Source organism: Aedes albopictus, chromosome 3 (genome assembly GCF_035046485.1).
Source record: "Aedes albopictus strain Foshan chromosome 3, AalbF5, whole genome shotgun sequence".
In the NCBI taxonomy this organism is placed as follows: Eukaryota; Metazoa; Arthropoda; class Insecta; order Diptera; family Culicidae; genus Aedes; species Aedes albopictus.
The window spans coordinates 317594463-317607951 of NC_085138.1; the positions used below are offsets into that span (position 1 = coordinate 317594463).

At 42.6% G+C, this 13489-nt stretch overlaps 1 protein-coding gene across 1 annotated transcript in view; it reads right to left on the reverse strand.

Annotated features, from left to right (window-relative positions):
- Nucleotides 1-364: 364 nt before the first annotated feature.
- The window catches only part of LOC109401254 (transcription elongation regulator 1), a 38932-nt gene continuing 25807 nt past the window's right edge, over nucleotides 365-13489 (reverse strand). Inside the window, exons 6-7 of the mRNA XM_019673722.3 lie at nucleotides 1074-1236; nucleotides 365-1009 (exon numbers count right to left, since the gene is read on the reverse strand). Of these exons, the coding sequence (XP_019529267.3) occupies nucleotides 716-1009; nucleotides 1074-1236 (457 nt within the window). The 3' untranslated portion in view covers nucleotides 365-715. The remainder of the gene's footprint in view (nucleotides 1010-1073; nucleotides 1237-13489) is intronic.

A 13489-nucleotide genomic window follows, 5' to 3' on the forward strand; every position in this document is an offset into this window, starting at 1 on the left:
GGCAGGATATCGTAGCAGAGGCAGGCCCAGAGACTCGTGGCGACGACGCAGCCTCAGCAAATAACTAAAGGAAGTCGACAGAAATTTTACCTGGTCCAGGTCAAGGCGATGGTAGACAATCGCTCAGGATGGAGATATTTGACTTCGTTCCTTTACACCCGCATGGGTGCACAGGACTGAAAGTGTGAACTGACCATTTCGAAAGTGATCAGACGCTTCACAGGTTTGAAAGAAACATATCCGAACTTGCACATCAATTCTGCTTCCAAAACAGGTAATAACTGGGTGGGAACATTCTTTACCTATTGACCAAATGATCCTTTTCCTAAACGGCTGTCATCAAAATCATTGGCCATCATCCCGATGATTTTTTTTCCACAGATTGCATTTAATCTGCATTTTTATTAAACTTTCATTTTATTCGTTTTTTAATATTACTGGCCGTAATTCAAACCAGTTTTCTATGTCTAACCTCAACAACACCATCGGCGTTGAATCCAGTATTGGTTCACCGTCTCTTCAAAAGTTACTATATTGTATGAGATGTCTCAAGACAAGCAAATAAGATTAAAATAATCCTACAAACTATCGCCCACCGTGCGTCCTCGGTGGAATTATTTTAAGCTTCAATTATAAGAAAACAGATGAATACATACCGGTTCGGCCCCACTCGCCCAAAAAGGGTACTTACGTACAACATGTATCCACCTACCTACTACTTCCTCCGGGAGGACTCGCTGGCCGTCGGTGGCGGGGGCGGTCCCTTCTTGTGCAAATCCTCCAGGTGGCCCAGGATCATCTGCGTCCGGTCGACGTGCATGTGGTTTAGCACCAGGTAGCGCTTGTCGTTCCGCAGAATGTCCTCGATCTCGCGCAGGTGGTTCCCATTTTCCTGGTACGTGTCCCAGCTCTTGTGGGTGATGAATTTGCACTCCTTGAGCAGCTCGCGGAACGACAGCTTGGCGTTCATGGTTTTGTCCTTGATGTACTCGCGGAACTCACGTTCGCACTTGGTTCGAAAGGCCGGAATCAGTTGAGGAATGTTTGGGATTTAATTTTTTTAGGAAACTTACCCGTTCGCTACTGTTGTACTTCAAATAGCGAGGATCCTCGCGGACAACCTTCTTGACCTCCCTCCACTGGCTGGTCAGTTCTAGCGATGGGATTTCATCCAACATCTCGCGGAACTTGTCGCGTTTCCGCATCGCCAGGTTGTTGATGTGCTGATTGAAAAGTCTGCAGGGAATTTGCAAAAATGGTCATTTTTTAGTCATTGAAAAGCCCTGTGAAGAGTGTAACTTGGCAATGGATAAAACACGTCTGGTTACTATTAATAAACAACTAAACGAGAATGATTGTAATTATCTAAAACCACCACCTAAACGGCAGAACATAAGCCAACTTGACCTCGATCAGGCCCTTCTTAAAGGAAGTACACGAAAGTAGTGGATTGCGGTCCGGGCGATAATATCATTTATTCCTTGAAGAAGATCCAGGAAGAATCGAAACGTTGAAAATGGAAAACAACACATGTTGATGTTGTTGATTTCCGAAAAAAGACCTGAACGCCACAAAACTACCCAAAACTTCGAGAAAAGTTTGAATGGCAAATTTCTAGAAAGGTGAAGGTCATCAGCGCAAGCGACCTTGCAACTGCTAGAAAACAAATCCGAGGATTCGTCAAGTGTATTGGTCTGTAGATGCAACTCGGTGTTCACTGCGGGGTTTCAGGGGCAGTGCCAGGAGTTTTCCAAGGGTTTCTGGGGCGTTCCGTGAGGTTTCAGGAGTTGCATGAAGTTTCAGGAGTGTTTAAGGGTATTTCAGGTGTGTTTCATGGATTTCTAAATGGTTTTAGGGTTTTCACGAGGTTTCAGGGTTTTTCAAGGAGTTTCAAGGGCGTTGAAGCGATTTCAGAGGCGTGCCAGGGCGTTTTAAGCGCGATACAGGGAATTTCAGGGCCATTTTAGGGGTATAGCATTGGCGTACCATAGAATTTCAAGGATTTTCAGGGGCGTTCCAGGGGATTTGGGTTTCAGGAGCATTTCAGGAGATTTCCGGGGGCGTTCTATTGGTTTCAATGACGTTCCAGGGGGTTTCAGTGGCGTTCTTGGGGTTTTCAAGAGGTTTAAGGGTTGTTGTATGACATTTCAAGAGCGTTCCAGGATATTTTTGCGGCTTTCCTGGGTTATTAGATGTCATAGCGAGAAGAAGGAGACGTCTGCAATAAGTGCAAGCCGCACGAATCGGTGCAACATTTATAAAACCTTCCATCAAATGAACGATTGGCTGGTCACGATAATTGGACGACTTGGAGATTTGCGGTGGAAACTTTCTTGGAGCTTGAAGAATTGTGGGACGTTGTGAAGTCTACTCCAGGTGCCGACGGAACCTATCCACCAATTGATGCAGCGAAAGATCGTCGAGCACGGGCGAAGATCATCCTTTTGTTGGGCCCGATCAAATACGTTCATGTGAAGCGGGCCAAGTCGTCTGCTAGGGAAGTCTCGGCGAAGCTGGAAGCGGCGTTTGAGGACAACGGGCTTACGATGAACCTCGCACATTATGATTCCATGCAAACGTACGTGACTCAGGTCTTGCAAACATGTCACCAACTTAGAGGCGTCGCTCAAACGTCAAATTTTCTGTGAGAAGCAGAAGTTTCCCATTATTTTTCAAGGCGTTTCATAGGTGTTCCAGTGAATTTCAAAAGCGTCCCAGGGTTTTTCAAGAGATTTCAGAGTTGTTTCAGGGGGTTCAGAGCGTTACAGTGATGTTCCGGTGGTTTCAGGGCGTTTCATAAGATCTTAGCGATCTTAGGAAGTTTCAGAAGGGTCAAGGTTATTCCAAACGGTTTCAAGCGCTTCCAAAAAAGTTCCAGTGGTGTCGCAGGGGGTTTCGTGGGGCGTTTGAAGGCATTTAATGTATGTTCTAAGCGTCTCAGGGAGTTGCAGGGCGTTCTAGGGGATTTCAAGGGACTGCAGAGGCATCTTCTCAATCCTACGGAAATCTTTTCGGAACCCTCCTGAAAGTCTCTGAAAAGCCTTAATGCGCCTCTGAAATATACCTGTAATTCCCTTTGGAAACACCATGGGACTCCCGCAAACACCCTCTGAACCTCTTCTGACATATTTGTTATAGATTTTTTTTCCTTATCTGTAGAGCCTTTGAACCACTGCTTCCATTATGTAGGAATATTGTGGAATGACCCATGTTTGCTTTAGTGCTTATCAAATATCCTGTCACAATTGAGATGCGATGGACATTGGTTGATGTAGCACTTGATCCCAACTAGGCTCAACTCGTTTTATGAAGTCGATTACCCTGTTCGGATTAAATTGCCAAATTTCCAAGGGCTCTAATAACCCTTTCCCTAATTGTGATGTTTACGGAAATAATTTAATTAAACGTGATTTCGAATGATTACAACTTTATTAGAATTTAGGATTACGCTGTTATTCTCGCGCCCGTCCGTTCAAGTCAAGACGCGCTCTTCTCTCTCTATTTGACATTCGTGTTCTTTCGTGTGGTTTTTCGTACTGCTGATCGACAGACCTGTTCATACACTCAACCAAATCTCACACCCTCACACTAAGCTTATTTAATTACTTTGTGTAAGAAACAGGATCTAATAAATCGCATCTGCAATAAATGTCAGGAAATAGTTACTTTTTAAAAATTCGTCCGGCTTCATCTCTTAATCTCCAGTTTCCTCTCTCGAACCCTGCTACCTCTAAACCCTACATGCTATCATCCGATACTACAATTTCAGTTTGATGGAATGATTCGTTCGGGGCTTTGTGAGCTTTCCTTCCAATGGTTGAGTTTTTAGGGTTGACCAACGATTCAGACAAACTTACAAACAAATCCGTTTCTTCGGCTAAGTCGCTCTCTGAACCACTTGGAGAATTTACCCCCCTCGGCCCCTCCATTTGTCCATCCCCTCCAACAGGCTTCATAGGAGAAGAATGAGACGCTGGTGAAAAACTCTCCGCCGATGTGTCCACAGCATCTTCAACTTGGTCAGCCTCATCTTCCCTAGCTATAGTCGATGTCCTCTTCACTGGTACGGATGGTATCGATCTGCTACTACATCGAGGTAGGCTGGGCTTCGTCCGTGTTATGCCAGTTGTGTCGCTCTGCAAGATATTTTCGCGTGAGTCCTTTTTAATCTGATCCACATGACGTTTGATCCTCCGTCCCGTGATGCTCAATTGTACGCGGTAGTTGCGGTTCCCGAGTATCTCCTCGACAACTGCTGGCGTCCAAGCTTCCTTGTTTGGATTTGTGTAGTCTCTCGCCACAACCTTGTCACCCACATTGAACGTAACTTTCCTCGTACCACGGTAATGTTGCATCTGAACTTTCTGTTTTTGTAGCACATTTTCTTTCGCTGTTTGTTCCTCTTGTGTATCAGGCTTCCTACACGGGTTCATGATTTCCAAGGCGCTTCGAATGTCTCTTCCAAGCATCATTTGCGCCGGAGAAAGACCCGTAGAGCAATGAATTGCTTTTCTATACCCCATCAAGAAGTTTGCAATTATGCTATGGACACTCTTATCCTGTTCGTACAAGCATTTCAGAAGCGATGACTTGAAAGTTTTTACCATATTTTCTGCTTCGCCATTCGTTGCAGGATGTCCCGGACTTGTTAACTTATGCTGAATTCCGTTGGCTGTCAAGAACTTTTGAACCTCTCCCGAAAGAAACTGCGAACCATTATTGCTAACCAATTCATCAAAAATTCCGAACCTAGATATGCACTCCGTCAGTTTTTCTAGAACGAACTGAGCCGTACAAGACTTTGTAGCATAGACCTCAACCCACTTTGAAAGAGCGTCGATAATGATCAAAAAATATGAACCCTTGACCGGACCTGCGAAATCAACATGAATCCTACTCCACACCTTGGTTGGTGGCTTCCATGGAATTAAGGGGGCTATTTTATAACTCGAGTCGATTAAATCGGGTCGCCTGCTATCACTGTCGAGTCGAGCAGAAAAGCGATCACAGAAACCGACTAGCTCGACAGTCGACAGCAGAAGAGTGGTCGATTCGCGATTTTGACAGTTTACTGAGAGGAATTTTGTTTACACAAGCTCTTTACAAGCGGCCGCGTCGTTGAATGTTGGTGTCTGCGGCAAACATGTCCAGCTGGGTGATGCGTGTCTGGTAGTGGTCATGTGGAACCGGCCAACCCAATCTGGTCCTGTCGCGGGCATCGAAATTACACCCGCGGGAACCTGGATCGTGAACATTTCGGTCAGGGCACCAAAACCAGGCATGCGAAGGCTCTGTCTACATGATTTTTTTTATTCATCATCTTGGTCACCGTAAAACGTCAAATGGCCTCCCTGGCCAACCATTGGTCAACCCATGGCCACCGGAATGTGCTCTGTAAAAGCCTATTTCGAGGACGTTTTGGCCATACGGTCAAACCTAGAAATGCGACGGCTCTTTCTTCATGATTTTTCATATCCATCATTTTAGTAACCATGAAAAGGTCAAATGGTCTTCCTTACCAACCCGTGGCCACTGAAATACACCCTGGAAAAACCTGTTCCGAGGACCTTTGGACCATGGTGCCAAATTTAGGCATACGACGGCTCTATCTTCATGCTTTTTCATATCCATCATCTTGATTACCGTAAAAAGGTCCAATGTCCTCCCTGGCTAATCCAATGTTCTTTAGAAATTCCTCTAGGAATTTGTCCAGAAATTCCTCTAGGAATTTATCCAGAAATTCCACTAGGAATTTGTTCAAAAATTCCTCTAGGATTTTTTTCCAGAAATTCCTCTAGGAATTTCTCCAGAAATTCCTCTAGGAGTTTCTCCAGAAACTCCTCAAGGAATTTCTCCAGAAATTCCTCTAGAAATTCCTCCAGAAATTTCTCCAGAAATTCCTCTACGAATTTCTTCAGAAATTCCTCGAGAAATTTCTCCAAAAATTCTACGAATTTCTCCAGAAATTCCTCTAGAAATTTAACCAGGAAACCTTCTAGAAATTTCTCCAGAAATTCCTCTAGGAAATTCCTCAGAAATTGCTTAAGGAATTTCCCAGAAATTCCTCTAGGAATTGCTCCAGACATTCTTCTAGTCATTTCTCCAGAAATTCCTTTAGGAATTCCTCCAGAAATTTCTTTCGGTATTTCTCCAGCAATTCCTTTAGGAATTCCTGTATAATTCCTCCGGAAATTTCGCTAGGAATTCCTCCGGAAATTCCTCCAGTAATTTGTCCACAAATTCCTCTAGAAATTCTTCCAGAATTCCTCCACAAATTCTTCTAGAGATTCCTCCAGAATTCTTCCAGAAATTCCTCCAGGGATTGATACATAATTCTTCAAGGAATCCCTCCGTTAAATTCTCTAGGAATTCCTCCGAAAATTCCTCTAGAAATTCCTCTGGAAACTTCTCTAGGAATTCCTCTGGAAATTTTTTTGGAAATTTCTTCAGGAATTCCTCCTGGAATATCTTTAGCTATATCCCTAGGGATTCCTCCAGAGGAATATTCGGAAGAATTCCTAGAGGAATTTCTGAAAGAAATCTGGATGAAACCTTGGAGGAATTTTTGGAGAAATACCTTGAGGAATTCCTCCGGAAATTCCTGCAGCAATTCCTCCAGGAATTCCTCCGGAAATTCCTCCAGAAATTCCTCCGGAAATTCTTCCGAGAATTCCTCTGGAATTCTTCCAGAAATTCTTCCAGAAGTTCCGCCGGAAATTCCTGCAGGAATTCCTCCGAAAATTCCTGCAGGAATTCCTCCACAAATTCCTCCAGGAATTCCTCTAGAAATTTTTCAAGGAATTCCTCCTGAAATTCCTCTAGTAATTCCTCCAGAAATTCCAGTAGGAATTTCTTCAGAAATTTCTCTGGAAATTCCTCCAGAAATTACTCTGGAAATTCGTCCCAAAATTACTCTGGAAATTCCTCCAAAAATTACTCTGGAAATTCCTCCAGAAATTCCACTGGGCAATTTTCCAGAAGTTCTTCCAGGAATTTCTCCGAAAATTCCTAGAGGAATTTCCAGAGAATTTCCAAGATGAATTTCTGGAGGAATTTCTAGAGGAATTTCTGAAGTAATTTCTAGAGGAATTTCTGGAGGAATTACTAAAGGAATTCCTCTGGGAATTCCTCCGGCAATTCCTCTGGGAATTCCTCCAGCTATTCCTCTGGGAATTCCTCCAGCAATTCCTCTGGGAATTCCTCCAGCAATTCATCTAGGAATTCCTCCAGGAATTCCTCTAGGAATTCCTCCAGGAATTCCTCTAGGAATTTCTCTAGGAATTCCTAGAGAAGTTTCTGGAAAAAATCCTAATAGAATTTCTGAGGAAATTCCTAGAGGAATTTCTGGGAAATTCCTAGAGAAATTTCTGGAGAAATTCCTAGAGAAATTCCTGGTTTAATTTCTAGAGGAATTTCTGGAGAAATTCCTAGAGGAATTTTTGGAGAAATTCCTAGAGGAATTTTTGGAGAAATTCCTAGAGGAATTTTTGGAGAAATTCCTAGAGGAATTTCTGGGAATTCTTAGAGGAATTTCTGGGAAATTCGTAGAGGAATTTCTGGAGAAATTCCATGAGGAATTCCTGGTGAAACTTCTAGAGGAATTTCTGGAGAAATTCGTAGAGGAATTTTTGGAGAAATTCCTAGAGGAATTTCTGGAGAAAATCTTAGAGGAATTTCTGGAGAAATTCCTAGAAGAATTTCTTCAGAAATTTCTTGAGGAATTTCTGGATTAATTCTCAGAGGAATTTCTGGGAAATTCTTAGAGGATTTTCTGGAGAAATTCCTAGAGGAATTCTTAGAGGTATTTCTAGAGGAATTTCTGGAAAAATTCGTAGAGGAATTTTTGGGGAAATTCCTAGAGGAATTTCCGGAGAAATTCCTAGAAGAATTTCTGGAGAAATTTCTTGAGGAATTTTTGAAGAAATTCCTAGAGGAATTTCTGGAGAAATTTCTAGAGGAATTTCTGGAGAAATTTCTGAGGAAATTCCTAGAGGAATTTCTGAAGATTTTCCTAGAGGAATTCCTGGTTAAATTTTTAGAGGAACTTCTGGAGAAATTTCTAGATGAATTTTTGGAGAAATTCCTAGAGGAACTTCTAGGAAATACTTAGGGAAATTTCTGGGAAATTCGTAGAGGAATTTCTGGAGAAACTCCCTGAGGAATTCTTGATGAAATTTCTAGAGGAGTTTCTGGGGAAATTCGTAGAGGAATTTTTGGGGAAATTTCTAGAGGAATTTCTGGAGAAATTCGTAGAGGAATTTCTGGAGAAATTCCTAGATGGATTTCTGGAGAAATTTCTTGAGGAACTCCAAGAGGAATTTCTGGAGAAATTTCCGGAGGAATTCCTGGACGAATTCCTAGAGGAAATCGTGGAGGAATTCCTCCGGCAATTCCTCTGGGAATTACTCCGGCTATTCCTCTGGGAATTCCTCCGGCAATTCCTCTGGGAATTCCTACAGCTGTTCCTCTGGGAATTCCTCCAGCAATTCCTCTGGGAATTCCTCCAGCAATTCCTCTAGGAATTCCTCCAGGAATTCCTCTAGGAATTTCTCTAGGAATTCCTCTAGGAATTTCTCTAGGAACTCCTCTAGGAATTTCTTTAGGAATTACTAGATGAGTTTCTGGAAAAATTCCTAATGGAATTTCTGAGGAAATTCCTAGAGGAATTTCTGGAAAATTCCTAGAGAAATTTCTGGAGAAATTCCTAGAGAGATTCCTGGTTAAATTTCTAGAGGAATTTCTGGAGAAATTCCAAGAGGAATTTTTGGAGAAATTCCTAGAGTAATTTTTGGAGAAATTCCTAGAGGAATTTCTGGGAATTCTTAGAGCAATTTCTGGGAAATTCGTAGAGGAATTTCTGGAGATATTCCTTGAGGAATTCCTGGTGAAACTTATAGAGGAATTTCTGGAGAAATTCGTAGAGGAATTTTTGGAGAAATTCCTAGAGGAATTTCTGGAGAAATTCCTAGAAGAATTTCTTCAGAAATTTTTTGAGGAATTTCTGGATTTATTCTCAGAGGAATTTCTGGGGAATTCTTAGAGGAATTTCTGGAGAAATTCCTAGGGGAATTCTTAGATGAATTCCAAGAGGAATTTCTGGAAAAATTCGTAGAGGAATATTTGGGGAAATTCCTAGAGGAATTTCTGGAGAAATTCCTAGAAGAATTTCTGGAGAAATTCCTAGAAGAATTTCTGGAGAAATTTCTTGAGGAATTTTTGGAGAAATTCCTAGAGGAATTTCTGGAGAAATTTCTAGAGGAATTTCTGGAGAAATTCCTAGAGGAATTTCTGGAGAAATTCCTAGAGGAATTTCTGGAGAAATTCCTAGAGGAATTTCTGGAGAAATTCCTAGAGGAATTTCTGGAGAAATTCCTAGAGGAATTTCTGGAGAAATTCCTAGAGGAATTTCTGAGGAAATTCCTAGAGGAATTTCTGAGGAAATTCCTAGATGAATTTCTAGAGGAACTTCTGGAGAAATTCCTAGATGAATTTCTAGAGGAATTTCTGGAGAAATTCCAAGAGGAATTTCTAAAGGAATTTCTGGAGAAATTCGTAGAGGAATTTCTGGAGGAATTCCTGGAGGAATTGCTAGAGGAATTTCTGGAGGAATTCCTAGAGGATTTTCTGGAGGAATTCCTAGTGGAATTTCTGGAGGAATTCCTAGAGGAATTGCTGGAGGAATTTCTAGAGGAATTTCTGGAGGAATTGCTGGAGGAATTTCTAGAGGAATTTCTGGAGGAATTCCTAGAGGAATTCCTGGAGGAAGTCCTAGAGGAATTCCTGGAGGAATTCCTGGAGGAAATCCAAGAGGAATTCCTGGAGTAATTCCTGTAGGAATTCCCAGAGGAATTCTTGTAGGAATTCCTGTAGGAATTACTGGAGGAATTCCTAGATGAATTTCTGGAGGAATTCCTGGAGGAATTTCTAGAGGAGTCTCTCGAGGAATTCCTAGAGAAGTTCCTTGAGGAATTCCTAGAGGAGTTCCTTGAGGAATTCCTAGAGGAGTTCCTGGGGGAATTCCTAGAGGAGTTCCTGAGGGAATTCCTAGAACAATTCCTGGAGGAATTCCTAGAACAATTCCTGGAGGAATTCCTAGAGGAACTCCTGGAGGAATTCCTAGAGGATTTCCTAGAGGAATTTCCAGAGGAATTCTCAGAGGAATTGCCGGAGAAATTCCTAGAGGAATTATGTAGGAATTCCTAGAGGAATATCTGGAGGAATTGCTAGAGAATTTTTTTGAGGAATCCTGGAGGAATCCCTAGTGGAATTTCTGGAGGAATTCCTTGAGTGTAATCGGTTCATTTCGACGCAATTCCTGGTTTCAGTTTCTTAGATGCCTACAGGCGAAGAATCAGGTTTTGATCACCTAAACACAGGATAAACATAAAAAGATAGAAGATCTGGCGCTATGGCCAAAGCGTCCTCGGAGCAGGCTCCTCCAGAACATATTCCGGTGGCCACGGGTTGGCCAGGGAGGTCATTAATCCTTTTTATGGATAATAAGATGGTGTACATATATGAAAAATGGTGAATATAGGGCCTTCGCATGCCTAGTTTTGGCACTATCGTCAAAATTTCTTCGAAGCTAGCTCCTCCAGGGCACATTCCGGTGGCCACGGGTTCACCAGGGTGGCCGTTGGTTCGCTAAGATGATGGATATGATGAATCATCAAGAAAGAGCCGCCGCTTTGGTGTCCTGACCAAGCCGGCCTTGACTGAATGCCAAGGTTTCCGCGGGGGCCGTTCCGACACTCGCGGCAGGACCAGATCGGGTTGGTCGGTTCTACATGTCCACTACCAACCAAGCTACCAAACACTCATAATCAGCTGGACATTTTTGCCTAATACACCAATATGCTATCTAGTACTGCAACCATAATTTAAAGCGTATGCCGTGTACTGAATACCCGACGCGATCGCTCGTGTATCTCTTTTTGGCGCGACTGATGGAGGGTTTAAAACGGATTCCAATTAATATTCTAGAGTAGTTTTACTAATAAAATGCAAAAAAAATCCCTACGCGCACCAACATGGCTTTGGTAAAAATTCAAAATTTCACATCATTCTGTCTGATTGCTGTGCGCAGCAGGCACTGATTGCTGTGCGATGACAGGTGGCCGACCGTTTTCATCGAGTCATTTTAGTGAGTCGAGCATTCGTTGTGCTAGACTATTTACTCGACATCCATCGACTAACTCGTTTTGTATAATTCGACAACTATCGAGTCACATGAAATTACGGTCGACTCGAGTTATAAAATAGCCCCCTAACTCCGATTTTGGTGGTGAAGAGCTTTGAAGAAGACAGGGCGAACAATTTTGGGAAAACCTTTCAATATCTTGATCGATGTTCGGCCACCACACACAAGAACGTGCCACACTTTTGCTTTTCACTATGCCAAGATGAGACTGATGAAGTTTCTTCAGCACCTGATTCCTCAGTTTGACTGGAACTACAACCCTGCATCCACGCATAACAACACCCTTTTCGAGCGAGAATTCATTCATAAACCTCAAATACGGATTTCCTTCCAAGAACTGATCACTTGTCGTTCCCCTTAGTACCTCTATGACTTGGCTGAGCTGCGCATCTTTACCAGATTCGTCGGCCAAAATCGACACGTCGACCAGTCCACATTCATCAGTGTTGATGAAATTCAAATAAGAATCTTCTTCTTTCCATATTTTCCAGGATTCTACCGGGAAGCGAGACGAAAAATCAGCGATATTCGATTGAGATCGAACATGTCCGATATCGTAGCTGAATCCTGAGAGAAAATGAGCCCATCTTTGCATACGACTAGCGGCTATCGTTGGGATTCCTTTCTTCGGGCTAAAGATACTCAATAAAGGCTTATGATCAGTTCTTATGCAAAAATGGTTTCCGGCCAGATATTGGTAGAACTTGTTAACACCATACACTATTGCCAGAGCTTCTCGATCAATGACACTATAGTTTACTTCTGATGGGTGCAAAATCCGAGAGGCGAAAGCTACAGCCCTTTCCACATTCCCTTCCTTTTGACTCAACACTGCCGATATCCCTTTGTTCGAAGCATCGCATGTTAGAATAATCTCCGCCGTAGGATTGAAATGCGCCAAAGTGACATCTTTGCAAATCTCACTTTTGATTTTTTGAAACGCCGATCTACATTCATCGCTCCATTCAAACTTCACTCCCTTGCGTAGTAGGTGATACAACGGACTCATGATATCCGCAAGACCATTTATAAACTTCGCGTAATAATTAACCAGTCCTGCAAAAGCCCTGACTTCTGTCACGTTTACCGGTTCGGGGGCATCCCGTATCGCTGCAATCCTATCGTCCGTTTTTTGTAAACCATCCTCCGTGATTACGTACCCTACGAATGTCACTCTATCTTTGAAAAACTGGCACTTATCCTTATTTAGTCTCAAGCCTGCCTTTTCAAGAATGCTGAATACTTGCTCTAGACGCCTCAAATGTTCTTCGTCTGTCGCTCCAGTGATAAGTGTAGAGTCTAGAGGCGCATTGGCCCTTTATATAAAGAGATCAAGTTAGACAGCCCTGTCATGAATGTCATCGGATATAAGTGTGGTGGCAGATCGAGAGTAACGAAGCGAAGTGTGAGACGTGAATGGCGTGTGTTGGATTGCAAGAAAATATAAAACGTGAAACTTACATAAAAGTATTTCAGTTGGAATTCAATGAACGTCTTCGATCCTACAGTTGGCGACGAGGACAAAAACACATTGAAGAGGGAAGAAAAAGTGGTGAATATTAAGAATTTCAAAACAGTTGCGAATTCTGCCAGTTGTCCGTCGAAGCCCAAGCGCTGGCAGTGGTATTTACATATGTGCACCTCAGGATTAAAGGCTGTCTCTTGCTGTTGCGGTGAGTACCGAAAAAGAGTGTTTTTCTGGAAAGAGAGGAAGGAGCACCCTTCCCCGATAGTGCAAATGTTTCTTAGTCGACCATGATTGTTGATTTTTCTCCCGATGTTGTTGATGGGGGTGACGGCCAATGAGAGTATATATAATAATAATATAATATAATAATATAATAATATAATAATATAATAGACTCTCATTGGGTGACGGCAGGAGGATGCAAGAGGCAAAGTATGCATGCTACGCATATTTTGTGAGTGTGATAGTGGAAAGCTGGATGTGCTGCCATCCGGCATGGGCCGTGATCATTTATTGTGTTGTTTGGATTGGCCGGGCCCGCTCGATGCGTGGTCGACATAGTTGAACCAAGTGGTACAGTCCTGATACTCCCTATCTGGATTCAGAGTGGGAAAAAATCACAGTGGGGCAAATGTTATTGTTTTGCGGCTAAATTGACTTTGTCGAAAAAACATTTTCTGTGTATTAAGGTAAATAAAATGAGTGGTTTATACTAAAATATTGAAGTTTATATTGTTTTAAGTAATAATATTTGACGTCATAGGCGCCAACTTAGGGGGGGGGCAAGCATGGTTTTGCCCCCCCCCCCCCCCCCCCAATAA